Raw genomic sequence first — 16,018 nt, 5'->3', positions numbered from 1 at the left:
TACTTTCTTTTACGCAGCAATCTTCCCCATTCATATTGTCTGGGGGTACGTGTCTGAAAGCCCGTTGCAGATTAGCTGCATTTTAAAAAAAAAAAACACAAAAACTTACCTCTGAAATTTTAATCTTTTCTCTTTTCCAGCTAAATCACATCGCACAAAAGTCAAATTCTTGTGCAAATACCCCTTTTTATGTTTGAGGAGTAGCAAAGATTGCGATCTGCTGGCCATGACCCTCGTTCTGTTGCTTGGGCTGCACAGGGAGGCCACCCCAGATCCCAGCCCCTGTCTCCCGGGGACCTGGGGGGGCTCCCCAGCCCCAGCGGGGCCTCGGCTGAGCAGGCCGGGGTGGAGAGCACACCTCTTGGGAAACCAGGGACTGCGGGCCGGAGCCAGCCGGGCAGGCTGATAAACTCAAGAGAGCAAGACTGAAATTGCTCTGCAGAACAAACAGCCTGAGAAGGTGGGAGAGAGAAGGATAAGAGAGACCAGAGGAGAAGCATCAGGCCCAGGAGGAGCAAAATTTGTCACGGGAGTGGGGAGTCACGGGAGAAGTGAATGCGAGGCATGGGGAGGCAACGCCTTTAGGCAAGCTCAGCAAAGTGGAAAAGGCTAGAAAAGGAACAGTGGAGATCGCCAGGAAAATAGAGGGAAAGATAAGAGAGAAGCAGTGAAGAGGAAGGAAAATGAGGAGATCACACAGGAGGGACGTCAAGTGGCTACACTGAGAAGGGATAAACGGGGAAAGAAGGCACGGGATTAGAAATATGAAGTGGAAGGTAAAAAGGACACAAGTGAAAGATGGAATGAGAGATACGGGTCTAATGTAGGTGAGGTGTCCTAATAGGACAAGAGAAAGAGAGGAAAGAGAGTTAGGAAAAGGAAAGGTAAAGAGAATCTACAGGTAGATGACACATCAAGAAAATAAAACTATCTACTTAATTTTTTTAAAAAAACTCACACTTTTAAAAAAAATTCACACTTTTTTTTTTTTAAAAAAAAAAAGCTGACAAACTTTGAAATCAGCTGTGTGCTTTTCATGTAATGGCAGGTTCTGGTGGCAACAAGCCAGGGGAGCAGAGACTCCCTAGAGCCTGTCTAAGGAGAGGGATACCATTGTAAAACGAGAACGCCAAGCTGTTCTGCTGAGCTCAATTATGTTTCTTACCTTCCATGCAAAATAGGTATTGAGAATGCATCCTCTTAGGCTGCCTTAGAACAGCCTTACAGCTTAGGTAAACCATACATTTTGGAGAAGGGGAAGATATGGGTTGTCCTATTTCACTTTGGCCCAGAGCTTCTAAACTGATTGCACTGAGTAAGTAACCTCAGGCAAGTACCCTGAGGATGCACTTCACTGCCTTCACTGCACTGTATCTCGCATCCTCATGAAACAGTCCTGCTACTTTTGCCCAGAGAGCTGCTAAAGACGCTACAAACAATATTCCTTCCTAACAGAAAGCAGTCACAGAGTTAGGTAACAGCAATGAGAATGCTGATTAAAACCAGATATTTCTATATAAGAGCTACAAATTGGATTGCATATAGGTTTCAGAATTACCCAATAGAGATATTTTTTTTGTTGTTATAAGAAAAAGCCCTTTTGATTAAATGGGAACTTGCATGGGAAGATACCACTTTTCATTAAAATACTGGGGGCTTTTATTGAAACAACCACCAAACTTTCCTTCTTAAAACCCAAATATTTTCGTTTTAAGGAACTAAAAATCAAAGCTCTTACCTATTGAGAACAAATGCAACTCACAACTGTGCAGGAAGTTTAGGAATGCTTGTATGTGCACACGTTAACTAAAAGTTGTCACTGGTGGTGGTTCTCTCTCAGATTTCTACATACTTACAGGCACAGATAGACAACTCTCCAACATGCACCTGGCATGATGGAAAAGGGCAACTGTAATGTTATGGCTATACACGTTACACTTCTTTTTAAGATATTTTTGGTATTCCAACAATTCAGGCCTGACACGTGCATGCTATTCTAGTATGGAATACTAGGTACATACAGGACACCTACTGAGGTTAGCATTAGGTTTTAGAGGCAAATCCTTAAGAAAATAAAAATATTCAAAGAACTGTGGCTGACATTATCACACTTTCACTAAATTACCTTGTCCCACCAAGCCCAGTCCTTCTCTGGGCCTATTAGCAAACCTAGTTCTCTGGGAATTTGCCCTGCTGCAGATCTCAGGTTAAGCTGCCATAAATAATGCAACTAGTCAAAACTTCTTTATTCCAAAAAGAGTTGTAAACCATGCATCATACCTCCAACAAGCCCATTTTCCTTTGTTGTCTCCATTTTGACAGTGGATTGATTAGATGCCTTCATCTTTGAGGTATTAATGGATTCCAGGAGGGAGACAAACTCTAGAAAGTTAGATTCATTGGGCACCTGTCCTTCTTTAGCCTCTAGATCTGATTTAGAAGTTGGTAAGGTCTTTTCTTTGTCTGATACCTCCATGAAATTCTTACTTAAAAGTACATCTGTCCCACTGTCTACGCTCAGCACCCGCATGTGCCTCTTTTCATGAGCAGTTCTACAGGACTGTGGGTCGAGGTTCTGTGGGTCCTCCTTAGAAGTGAAATCCATGGTCTGCACGTTTTCAGAAGCATTCTCCTGATTTGGATCTGAACAAGTGTTAGTTTCTAAAGCAGTATTTGCTGGGTTGCTGTGCTCCTTCACTGCATCACCTGATTCATAGCCAGAGCATTGGTTGGATGACAGCTCAGCCTTTCTTTCTGGAGTTCTTTCACCTTCACTGACTTCAGGGCAAGCCTTACCTTTGCTGTCATCAGACAAGTCAAAAGTGATAACGGGGATTCTGAGCTGTTCATTGGTTTGCTGACTTGCCCACCCTGCTGTAACTATACCAGACTCAAGGGCTGAGCTTGTTCTCTCAGTTCCCAGAGTCTTTAGATGGACAGAACCTGCTAGGTCACTGAGGGTGGTGTTTGGTGTAGTACTCATTGTGATGACAATTTTAATGGGCTCACACAGCTGGTCTCCAGGAAGGGAGTTGTCCACAACTGCAACAGCAGTCTCACTGTCCGAGCCATCAAGGTCCTCATGGGTATTACCAGCATTGCAGCAACTTCCCACATGCTCAGGATCTTTGGTTGCAAAGGCATTGCACTGCGGGCAATTACTGATAAAGCCTGTCTGTGGTGATCCATCTAGTAATTTTTCTCTTCTGTAGCTTTTAGGATTACTCAAATGGTCTGAAATAACTGAATTTTCACTGTCCCATGGCTCTGAAGAAACTCCAGTCCTTAAAATATCACCTTGTGATGAAGAAATATTGGAGAAGTTTTTAGCTACATCTCTGTCCACAAGAATATCTTGAGATCCATGCTGCCCATATGGCTGTCCGTTCCCTCCTTTTTCATTTATTCCATTACCAGAATGTGTTTCCACAACAGCTGGTTTTGTCACTATCGCTGATGTGGTGGCACCTGAAGCAGAGGCTGTAGAAACAGGTAATTTATCTGCTTTGATACAGGGTGAGGTAGATGAAACTGGTGTTGCAGCCTGGTCTTCTAATACTGTAACACCTAACAAAAAACATCTGGAAGTTAGGTCTCACAAACACAAACACTGTTCATTACTGGAGTATGATCTTTAACTAGGAAATCTGATCCAAAGCAGAGCAGAGGAAGCCCAGATGATGTAGCTGATTAAAATATTTCCTAAGCAGGGATCTGTTTTGTTAGCTACATGTGAGATACTATAAAAGAAAGCTAGAATCCTTCCAAGTCAAGACAGGTGTAGCAGCATGGCTATTTAATTTAAGTAGTCAAAATAGCTTAAGAAGCAGCTAATATCAAAACTAAAATATTTTTCAGAATCATCCCCACTTAGGCAGAGATGAAAGAAAGAATAAGCCAGTGTGGCCATAGTTTGTTACACCGCTTTGTGCAATTCCTAAATGGTCCCACAGGATACGGCAATCAACCTTAGTAAAAAGGACATAAACTGAAATATGTTGAAACATCTCAAGCACTTGGATCTGTAGGCAAAGCAAGGTGTGCTGGAGTATACACTACTAAAGGTCAACAATCACAACAGGAGTCTACAGTCAGAAAACATTTAAAGGCTTTAAGAGGTAATCTGAGCACTGGCTTCCTGGTTCAATGCTTTCCAGAGGCACAGCGCTTCCCAAGAATGTGGAGGGAAGGCTCTTTAATCTCCCCATGTCAAAATGAGGAGAGCTACTTGCACTGTCACCAAAAGGCTGCATCCTAAACAGGTCGGCTGATAGCTAAGAAAGCTTAGTCTGTTCCCCTTGAGATTTTGTTCAAGCTTTTCCATTCAGCTCCTGACATGAGGCACAAAAGAACCTGCCATGGGGTCCTCTGTGCCACTTTCATTTAGTGGCAAGCAACAATTAAACAAAGGTTTAAAGAGATTCATAAAACCTTTCAGATACCTCTGAGATCTTCAATAGTTTCCCGTGTTGGCAGGTCCTAAAAATAAAATGAAACACACAAAATTAGCATGAACATTTATTAAATTATGCTGGAAAAAACATCTATGAATGCAATAGGTATCTAATCAAAGGTTAATTACAGCATTGGTAAACTGCTTAACATCACTTAAGTTTGGACGCGTACCTTGCACAAATGCAAGAGGTGGATGAGGAAGATGGTTATAGAACAGTCATGCTCCAAATTGCATCATTGCAATTGTGTGTCATGTTTGGGGAGGGGGGAAAAGAAAATTAAACTTTTTTTTGAAAAACATTTTGCAGTGCCTAATCCAGATTACTTTTTTTTCTAATAATTAAGAAATAGATGTGTTCATCTGTTTTACTTTTCCAGCTATATGCTTCCAAAGTACTACAATGAAAATTTTCGTCTGCAGTACTTGGTAACAATTTCTCTATGGAAAACTAGAGGACAGAGCCATTAAATTACCATACAATCTTTTAGATTGCAAGGAAGCTTTGGAGGTCATTTAGTCCAAATCCCCTCTGCCGTACACACACACTCAAAGCAGATACAGTTAGAGCAGGTTGCTCAGGGCCATCTCCAGCAGAGCTTTGAGTATCTCCAAAGATGGAGATTTTACCACCTCTCTGAACAACCTCTTCCAGTATTTGACCACTCTCTTGGTAGGGGAAAATAAAATAAACAGAACCAACCAACCAACAGCAAAACAAAACAACCACACCAAAAAACCCATTAAATCCAATTGATCTAATCATAGTTTTTCATGGCTGCAAGTTGCAGACACTTTCTCTTATCCTGTCACTGGGTATCTCTAAGAGTGTGCTTAATCTTCTCTATATATTTCCAAAGGAAGCTGAAGACAGAAGCTCTTCCTCTAGTCTTACAAAGGATTTTAGCCTCACTGAGGCTAAAACATCCTATCTGTCTGTGCTCATACATCATGTACCTCATTCCTCAGTCCTCTTGGTGGCCTCTGTTGGATTCTCATCAGCAGGTCAAGGTCTGTGGGAACTCACTGGGGAGCTCAAAACTAAACACAATGCTCCACAGTACAATACTTGAATTTGGACTTCAAGAGCCTAAATTCAACAGCCTAAGCGCATAACTAGAAAGAAAGTTATTGGGAAAAATTAGCGCGGCTCTCTTCTGGCTGACAGGCACCAAAACCAGGAGGAAATAATTATCTCCTAAAATTTCATGGTGATATATGGGCAGCAAGGAGACTAAGTTTGATAAGACCCAACCTATATATTTAGAAGTGGGCAACTTGGACAAGATTCCAAGAAGAAATGGGTTTGCAGAATGGACAAATACCAGAATACTGGGGACTAGGACAGAAACAAGGTGAAAAATATTTTACCTCATAAAAGACAACTATTAATGTCTGTGAATCATACAGATGCTACAAAAAGGTAAAAACACTCCAGGAAATGAGGAAATAGTTCGGATTCAGAACAGGATTTGAACAGTTTGCAGTAAATAGGGACACAGGGTAGGGGTGGAGGGATATGAAGACAGAATGAAGTATTAAATAGCTACTTATTCAGAGATCACTAACCATCCTCTGCACTGAATGAGGCAGGAGTCCTGTAGAAAAAATAGCATGGCATCACATAATTAAAGATTTTATCACAGTATACATGGGGAGCAGCTTAAGATTACACAAACGGCATTCATTCTGTTTCTTAATTTTTGAGTACTTAACTCTCCAACCTTCTCATGGTTATTTCCTATTTTTTCGTTAATAACATCTACATACATCCCCTTCATCACTTCATACACTATTGATTTAGAAAGCCAATGTCATGGAAGACACATACATGTATTTTTAATCTCATGTAGACATCTCCTAAATAATGGTTTTTTTATGCTTAGTTTAAATACTCAAGAGATGTGTTGGGTTCATTTTATAACCATAAGTTTAGTTACACAAAACCAAATTATTAATGCTTCAAGAGCAGATCCCTTCTGAGGCAATGAGAAGCTGCTCAGATTGCATTAGCCTTCTCCCAAAGCAGCCACGAAAACTAGTTCTCTTGGCAAGATTTACAAAAGCCATTTTGTACCAAGAGAGCACACAGACGTCTCCTAAGAGTTGCAGAATTATGTATACCAGCTTCAGCTCTGCAAACCCAAACCTTTAGGACAAGTCTGACCAACAGCAGTGCTATACCTAGTAGATGTATGGAATGACCCTTCCTCCTCAGGGCAGACCTACGCTTCACGTGATCAGTACCTGGCAAAGCAAAACTCCCCATGGTAAGTTGTGTACCACGTGAAGTGAAGACAGTTTTTTACAGAAAACCACATACTGACCATTACTCCAGGCGAGTTCTGCGAATGCAGAGCCTGTACTCTCGAACTGTCATGAATTGTTTGGGTAGAGTCATTTTGGTTGGTCTCACCGACGACACCGTTATCCCCAGTGCTGTTGCTGAAAAGGAAGCAAATGAAAAATAAAGCAATGCTTCTTACCACAGAGGTTCACCGTGAATTTGGGGAACAAGCCGAGGAATAATAACAGAGTAAGAGGAAGCAGCACAGCACAAAGAAGTTAAAGCATGTTATTTCCCCTCCAATGCTAAAAGTACAGGGCTGAAAAATACTGTAACTTGTTTTGCACCTCCTTCCTCTCCAAGTCAACTTGCTAAAAAAAAATTTAAAAAATCCCTTAATATAAAATGATTCTGGTGTCTTAGGAAGTAGAATGTTGCTATGAAAAATACAATGACATCTCTTCAAACTCCCTATGTATGTATAATGTCATTTAGCCTGCCTGACACACACATGGATTTATCAGCACAAAATGCAGTTTGGGGCTTCTTATTAGACATGTAACACTCCTTTCACAATTTTCGCTTTTTACATCCTTTGACTGCACCCTTGTGTACATATTGCTTATCTAGCTGCCTGTTTATTTACAAATCTTCCATCAAACAACTATTTGAAATGTAATACATAATGTGTATTACTACCGTCATTAGACCACAAAATAAAGTTGTTCCTCCAGTTTTAGTCGAGGCAAACATACATTCATTGCTAATTGTATATGCTATAGGCAACTTGCTGATCACTTCCTTCGCAGATGCATTCAACTATCCGCTAACTCTTTTTACACATATTTTCTACTAGCATTTCCATGGATACAAGCAAGTATTTTTGGACAAGGTTTACTAAAGAGAACCAACACACGTTCTCTTTCTTGGGTACAATATGACAAAAATTCAGTTTAAAAAAAATTGACATGACATCAAAATGTCAAGAAGTGTGGGTTTGGGCTTTTCCGTTTGTTTATGAGGTTAGGTTTCCCCCCACCCCCCAGCTTATTTTTAAAACCCTATAGCTGTATATAAGCTATAAAATTATTTACCTGGGAGTCTCAGTCACCTTTCCACAATTTTTTTTTATAGTTATCTGGCTTCAAAAACTTGTTCAACGAACCTGCCAACTACCAGGGCCTATTTGCAAACTTCTGTCATCCATCTCGTCAAAATACTAAGTTCTCTGTTTTCTGATCAAGTACAACATAATGGGCTGTTGCGCCTAGGACCTCCTAGGAGGAATAGTTATGTGATTTAACACTAAATTTTTAAGTGATTCTACCTCTACTCCTTAGCCAAAATAGAGGCAGAATAACAAAAGTCTGCATTCATTTCATTAGCCCGTGAACAGGAAAACCCTGAGATTCTGTTTAAATTACAACCAGCCCATAACAACTACTGAATCTCTTAAATTACTGTATCAGACATCTGTAAATAGGAAATAGCTTTGTGGGCTGGTGAGAACTAATGAGAAATAGAGCCTGAAAGGCACCGCCCAATCTAAAATAAAAACCTTGTATGGTTAGTGACACACATAAGAGGCATTTCTCAGAAGAGTCTTGATGCAGGCAGACCTTGTCACTCCCAGCAATGTCACTGCCAGGAGTGTAGCACAGATGTGCACGAGTAAACACAGCAGAGCAGTAGGACAGAGGTATGCAAACAATCGTGATACTACTTAGCTTGCATAGAGCTAGAAGCAGTAACTGCAAATGCACCAAGAAATACCCGAAGGAAGTTCTTTTATACAGGTTTAAGTTTTGTTTGGACATTTCTATGCTGCTGTCGCTATTGGATGTACCTTGTTTCAGCATTTTTCACATCTGTCATAACTCTTGAGAATGCTGGAAGCCGCTTGCCAGCTTCATTTATTTGTATGACTCAAGCTTGAAAAACCAGCAAGAGAGGTCTCCATTTATTCTGAAAAGTTTACAGTGGAATATTCTGCACATCATAAATCTGGAAGAAGTCACTACTAGTCTTTAACCCAATACTATTTTTACCTTTAATACCATCTCAACCTGGGAGAAGCCTTATTGACTTTGATTGTTTACTGGCAGCACAGACATCGTACTGGGCTAATCAGTAGAGAGGCTACAAACACCTACCCAAAAACCCCTAAGAAATGAAAGTGGTTCTAGCTTTCCTCATGAACAAAACCACAGAAGCATCATAGGCAGTTACAGGAAAACATAAGGGAGAAAAGCAACTTACACATCTAGGTTTGATCTGAGAGGGAAGTTAGTACAAGCACTCAAAGGCAACATGAGCTCAGACTCTCAAAGCTGTGATATTAAAGCATTTTCTTTACCAACAGGTGTGTGTCATTTCCTCACCTCTTCCCAGGAGGTAAGCATAGCAGGGAGATGAAAGAGCAAGACTTGCCCAGAAAACTTCTCCCAGGTTTTCTCCAGCATCTTTTACAACCTCCCAAACAGGTCTCTTCCTACTGCCTTCATCATGCCCAGCTCCTGCCCCCCACCACTGAATCCGGTGCAGCTCTGCCTGCTTCACCACAAGCATGCTGCAGCCACTGCAAATAAAAGCACTAAGTAAGTTTTTCCAAGTGCCATTCCTCACACAACTGCAAGGAGTTTTCCTACAGCCAGCAGGTATTTCTGCTATGCAGGATCACGGTGCAAATTCATTTATTTTATGGAATGTACCAGCAATGTGCAATGAAAACCTTACCTATGATTTGAGGGCTGAACTGTATTTCCTTTTGGGACCTCTGTATCATCACATTGCTTTCCATTTTTTCTTGAGATCTTTTGTTGAATTACTTCGCCTTTATCAAACATAAGGTGGAGACGGTAACTGATCACCTTTATTACTGTGAAGAACACTGTCACCGAGCTGCAGTACACAAAAACTGTAACTGCATTTGCTGGAAAAGCCTATAGAAAGAAATAATAAAAACATAATCTTAACAGTTTATTTTGAGAAGATGCTACTAAAATTTTTAAAGTCATTTTCAAGCTCTTTATTCCTTATTGTCTATTATTTGTACCTCTACTGTGTTTTGCAACAAGAAGTAGTGCATCTTCATACCGTATACTTACAAAGTTCTGCTTACAAAAAAAGTCTAAGGATTTGTTCAAATTTCAAACCATTTCCCACGATTTATCCTTCTTTTGGTTAGCTGTGGAAATTACTTAACAAAATCAGTAAAATCTCACAATTGATAAACACTGTAAATCCTCTTAAAATAATGCATTCCCAGTGTCCTTTCCTAAACTATGAACTTAGAGAAACACAGACACAAAATGAAACATTAGTTATCTACAAACAGGAAACCCCTGTCGAAATTTTTCATCTTACTCTGCTTCTCGGTTATGATTTAACAGTAAAATGCTGTAGTTTGATCTCCTTTTTCTAACACCACACAACACGTTCCCAAATCTCTTTACCACTGAAGAATTTTAAATAATTAATCAGGACTAGTCAAGACAAATTAATAAAATGCATTTGGAGAAGCAGCCTCTTTGAATTCCTTTTCTAAAGTTCATAATAGTTAATTTGCAGCTGTCTGTTTGCTGATCTGCAATGAGCACTGCATTTCTCGGTCATTAAAATTAGTTACAGTTCTACTATAGTCTGTAAAGTTCTTTCATGGACATGCCATACTAACAACATTTTTATATGTAAATACTTCCTTATAGTAAAGGGCAAATCCTAGCAATGGACAATTGCCATTAGAATTGAAGGGCCAAAGCCTTTATCATTATAGTCATGGAACGCCCTTATTTATTGCTGTCACACAGTTGCAGTCTCACAATAGGTTTCATCTCTTCTCAGGTTTTTGTTTTTTTAAACAGAACACTACTATATCCCTGCACAATTTGTAGCAAGGCCGGGGAGGGCAGGCAGGGTGAAGGAAGATTTTCAATGTTCAGGATTTGCTAAAAGCCCACTGAAGTTAATTTCTAAGAATGGCTTTTACTTTGGGCCTAAATCTATCATTTTAAGTATTAGCATTGCAGGTCAAGGAGCCTTTGAATGTAAAACATTAAAAATCTTTTCAGATTCATTAATAACCCACACTGACCACACAGGTGAAGAGAACAAGACACACTTACTTCATCTCTAAAACAAGTCACTGCATTTATCTTGATGTTGAAATGAGTATGTTGAATCATTTCTGTGTTATTACAAGCAAGAGGGTTGCTATTCTGCAGCTGCTTTTGGCTTAATGGGACTTCATACCTACAAGATGTACATGTGAAACTTGCAGGAAAATCCTTTCTTATGAGTATTGTGATTCATATACAAAGAATCCATTGCACAAAAGTGGAGAAGCTATTTAGTGCTGAGGTACTACTAATGATCTCCCGTAAGACAGACATTAGTTTCTACAAGTTGAGGCTTACTTTGTGGTAGGATGTATATACAGAAACTAAGTATACCCTTCAGTTATTTAGGGAATCCGAGCCAGAAAGAGGATCAGTTTGCACAGCCATGCTCTCAGGGTATATGGTTTAGTGGATAAGTTTGAAGAATTTGTGTTTCATGACTAGTGTATTTGCAAAACACAAGCTAAAAATTGCTTGGTTTCACTAAGAATGATAGCCAACTATCTCTAATGATTTGTTTAAGAGAGAGATTTGTTCACTTTCCAAGCAATCTTTTCAACTATATGCTAAAAAGCACAGGCTGACCACTCATTATTAAATAACTGCTCAGAATGAGCCACCAGAAAAGTGCTATATAGGTGATATTCATAAAGCTTAATAAATATTATATGAATAACACCAAGAGGACACAACAAAAATAGACTTCCAGTAGTGCAGTCTATGCATGCATAGAGCTTGCTACAAGAGAGAATCAAAGGAAGCTCCTAGATTCCCAAGCGGAAAAAAGGGCCAGATTTAGCAAATGCTGAGGGCTGCGTGTCCTCGTCCTTGCCTTGTGACCAGGCCTACAGGAGATGCGTCTGTGGTCTCCCTGCCCATCAGCCCAAGATGTACAGTGCTTCCCCCCACGTACGTGCCCTGCATGCTCACAATCCCAAGCCTGCCCATGGATAAGGCCAGCGCACCCTTAATATTCTGAATCTTGGGCAAGCTAAGTAGTATAAGCCAGCAGCTTGCTCCCTGCCCACATGAGGAATTAGGAGAAAGATGAAGCTGAGAATGGAAAGCCCTCGATTTTCTGAATCAGGCCTCTTGCATAAGGGTGCAAGTGTCATATGACAGCAGTTGGTGTTCTCAGGTACAAAGAGATGAAAATGATTAAATCTGCCCGAGCTAAGGAGGAATTAAGTTATAGACCACTGAGGAATTATATGATAGATTCACTTTTGATGCACTATAGTTATAATTAGCCTGGTTTCCTATGGAAACAAGGTTTTATAATCACACCATGTGTCTGTGTATTCATCTCCTCTCTCCATGCCCTCTGCTGAATAACTTCTTAATTCTTTGGCTATTTTCAACTAACTTTGAGAGAATACACCCCACTGGGACAAGGTCACAGGAGCACACCTCCTGCGTTAACAAGAGGAACCCACACAGCTCTCTGACCTTTTGAATGCCACCCCAGTGACAGGAAAAGCTTCAGTTGAGCTGACATCTTATTAGAAGCTAGAAAAGAAAAAACATCCACAAATACAAATTCATTAGAAAGCAGGCTTCATGATATCCCACAAGTTTTTGTGGAAGCTGTAGCTCTAGCTTTCTTTGCTCTTGCCCAATTAAAAACTCTACCATAATGTACTTTTTGTTTTCCAGTAGCTTCTGTTGTTGTACCCTGCACCAGAACACTGTGGGGTCACAGGCAGAAATGCAGGCTGGCATGTTCCAAACGTGGCCTGACTTACTCCTGCCAATGCAACAGAGTTGACCTGCCCATGCAGGGGGGACCTTTGCTTGGGGCTTTCGCCCACCCAGAGATTGCTCCCAGAGGAATGGCCAAATTCTTCTTTGCATGTCTACTAATGCTATTTGAGTAGCACAAAGCCAGAGGTCACTGAGGTATGTACTTCCTAATATGAAGGCATATAACCTTTGACCAAAATACCACACCTTGTAAATTGGACTGAATGATTAAAGCTGATTAGACCCAGACGTATCCCACCTGATGCTTGATGCCCCACCTGGGGCATCTAAAGCAAGATAGTTCTGCATGACTGCAGCCTGTCTCGGTCTGCTACAGAACACAAATGAGGGAACTGCCAAATAAACAGGCAGTCAGCCACTACAAACAGGCTTGCAGAGATACAAATAGGAGATACAACACTGGAACCAAAGGAAAATATTTTGATGTTAATTAAAAACTAAGAGATATCCACCATACAGTATAAAACATGGGTAGGAAGCAAATGTACCAGGGGGTATAAGTGTGCATCCTACCACACAATAAATACAGTAAGAACAGTGTAGCTTACCTCTCTTTTGTGAGGGTATACATATCCTTACTTTTACAGGGAGAGAAAGTGGGGTAAAGTGTGGCCAAATGGCACTGGAAGCAGCTGACATGCTGCAAGTTTTATTACAGTTTACCTCTGACTAATTTATGTGCCCACACCCTTATACTGCCATGTTGTACTTCTCCTATCACAGCATGATTTGGAGATCTGATGTGTAAGAAGTAACAACCCTATAAGTTCAAGGGCTTCCTGTCCAACAAAAGGCTGAAGAAACATTCATTAAGCCATTCTGGAGACTCACCAAAATGTGAATGCACCTTGTCTTGTGGATTGTAAAATAAGCTACAGTACAAGCAGTCCCAAAGTTGCATCTCTGCCTCACTGGTATTTCACCGGGGTTGAATTCAGCCCAGTGGCTTCGTATAACAATCACCACTATTTTCATGCACAAAACACCTAGGAACCCTGGACTGTTCAGTGGAATAAGATAACTTTAATTCTCAATCTATTATGAGAGTTGACAGGGCTAAAGTTAGAAGAGATCTCATTACAATTTTGAAAGTTGGTTTTTAACAGCAATGATGCTTCAAGTAATATCCAACACACATTTTTAATCGTATATTTACTACTACAAAGGATAAATGAGAAGAAAATGAAGAGACAGAAATTCAGATCTCATTTCCAGAGGCGAGGAAGCCAATAACAGAACTATTAGTATGAAAGTAAGCTGTGCTGACAAAGCTAGAGAATTAAATCCTCAATCCACACAACAGACTCAACTTGATACTATAAGCTTCCTGACGCTACTGTCAGCACGTTTCTGCTGTGAGCCACTGTGAAAAATCTAAAAACAGCTGGATAAGTTTTGCCATTTCATTGAAACCAAACTGTTTCAGAGAGTCTTTCTGACTTTGACAAAAGTGTGATTAAGATTATCCCAAGCAAAGGAAAATTTTAAAGAATAGTACTCTGAGTTGTTTTGACTTTGCAATTTCAAGAAACGTCAGTGACTGCTTTAGCTAAATCTGAAACTATTGGTGCCAAGTGTGTAACATAAATATCACTCCAGCCATTACTGAATATAATACTATAAATAAAATTCCCCAAAGAAAACTTTTAGTTAAAAAGCAGGTTCAAGTTTCTAAGTAGCAAGAGTATGTCTTGCACAACGTTTACAAAGCTCAACCACTTAAAAGCAAGAAAACAAATACTTACGGACATCATTACTCTTAAACAGCCAGCATAATAAATGCATTATTCTTATCAAGGATAAAGAATTCCCATAGCAATACATTAGCTCAGGAACACAAGTCCTGCATTTAACCAGATGATTCATCAGAAAGTCAGCCAGTCTGCAGAAAAAGCAAGTCCATCTAGATAGGCAAAGATGAAGCCTGAGAGTTCAGGAGATAAGTTTTCTCCCCTTCACTTTAAATAATGTCTTTTGCCTTAGCTCTGACCTACAATCTTTGTATCCGGTGTTTTTTTGTACAACACTGCATGCCTTCTTCCATGCTATTAGTTAAGAAGTTTCCCACAAGGAAATAGGTATTCTTTCAGATACACACTTACATCAACTGGAAACAAAGTTAACCTTTACTTTTTTTTTAATTTTTCGTTTTAATCACACATACCAGTTTGACAATTAATTCTACAGTATAAGGCTCTTGCTTGTTTGCATAGGAAACAGACCAATCAGAAAAAAGTAATCAATCAGAAGAAAGCATATCATTATCTTGGTTCATTAACTCCATGAGCCATGCCTACAGGAATTCACTGCAATCCATGCCACAAAACACAGTATACCAATTGATTTTTAAAAATACATTTGCTTTTCACTGGGATTGCAGAGGATTCGTGAATGCTCTTTGCTTTTGAAAATCAGGCCAGTGTCCCACCACAAAGGATGAAGAGACCTATTTAGAAATTTTATTCAACAAAACACCCTAAAATTCTACATAACTTAGTTCAGAATTTAGTTGAGTCACTGTGAGAACCAAAGGGCTGGAAATTGTTTCCAGTGGAAGCAATATTAAGCTACAATCACTGAAGAGCACACCAATGAATAGATGCAATGATCCAGCAAACTATACTTTTAACCTTTTCCTCACAGAGTAGGAAAACACAGAAAAATAGAGGAAAACTTTCAACTTTTCAAGGAAAATCATTCTCGAGTCTAGCAAACAAATTCTAGCTATTAAAATTATTTATTTGCAATGTTGAAATTTCAGCACAAAGGGAGCTGCATGTCACAAAAAGCCATGTGACTCACCAGTGACATTCAGCAAGGCACATTAATTACATGATATTTGGATTTTTCCATTTATTTACCCTTCTCAGCAGGTAAGGCTAGGGCAGACTTTGGGGGGGAAAACTCTAATAGAGATTTTTTTATTTTATTTTTTTGAACAAATGTCCCCACGGTCATTCAGCATTTGCAGAGGCCAACATTGCACCCCTTCCTAAGGGACTCTACCCAGGAGGGCTAAGAGCCGGCCCCAGACTAACACTCCTGGAGTATTTAACCCCTTAACCTTAACCTTCACCTAAAACCCACTTTCCCTATTTTTTAGCGTACACACACACTGGAGGTCAGCGTACTCCCCCTCTCACGGCCTCGCCGCCTCCGGGCCGGGTTTGGCGGCTGCCCCCCAACACCCCCATCTCACCCCCTTCCTCCCCCCAGCCTCCGCGCCCCGGGGGGGCTCTCACCAGGTGCAGGGCCATGGGCAGCATCAGCAGGAAGAGCCACAGATAGAGGTGACAGCTGTTGGTGAAGGCGCCCTGCTCCGGGTCGTGGTACCAGCCCCCGGTCAGCGCCGCCCACACGCCCTGCCCCACCAGCCGCGCCGCCGGCGACACCATG

The 16,018-nt window shown here is 40.5% G+C and overlaps 1 protein-coding gene across 2 annotated transcripts in view; it reads right to left on the bottom strand.

The window, feature by feature from the left end:
- PCNXL2 (pecanex-like 2 (Drosophila)) overlaps positions 1 to 16,017 on the bottom strand; it is a 156,814-nt gene extending 140,797 nt beyond the window's left edge. For both annotated transcript variants that reach the window (XM_014950946.1, XM_014950945.1), the window contains exons 1-5: positions 15,865 to 16,017; positions 9,477 to 9,682; positions 6,781 to 6,898; positions 4,443 to 4,479; positions 2,281 to 3,567 (exon numbers count right to left, since the gene is read on the bottom strand). In XM_014950946.1, coding sequence (XP_014806432.1) covers positions 2,281 to 3,567; positions 4,443 to 4,479; positions 6,781 to 6,898; positions 9,477 to 9,682; positions 15,865 to 16,017 — 1,801 coding nt within the window. The remainder of the gene's footprint in view (positions 1 to 2,280; positions 3,568 to 4,442; positions 4,480 to 6,780; positions 6,899 to 9,476; positions 9,683 to 15,864) is intronic.
- Position 16,018: the final 1 nt, after the last annotated feature.

The sequence above is a fragment of the Calidris pugnax genome, unplaced genomic scaffold (genome assembly GCF_001431845.1).
Source record: "Calidris pugnax isolate Ruff unplaced genomic scaffold, ASM143184v1 scaffold24, whole genome shotgun sequence".
In the NCBI taxonomy this organism is placed as follows: Eukaryota; Metazoa; Chordata; class Aves; order Charadriiformes; family Scolopacidae; genus Calidris; species Calidris pugnax.
The sequence above is the reverse complement of the archived record's forward strand: the minus strand, read 5'-3'. Positions and strand labels throughout refer to the sequence as shown.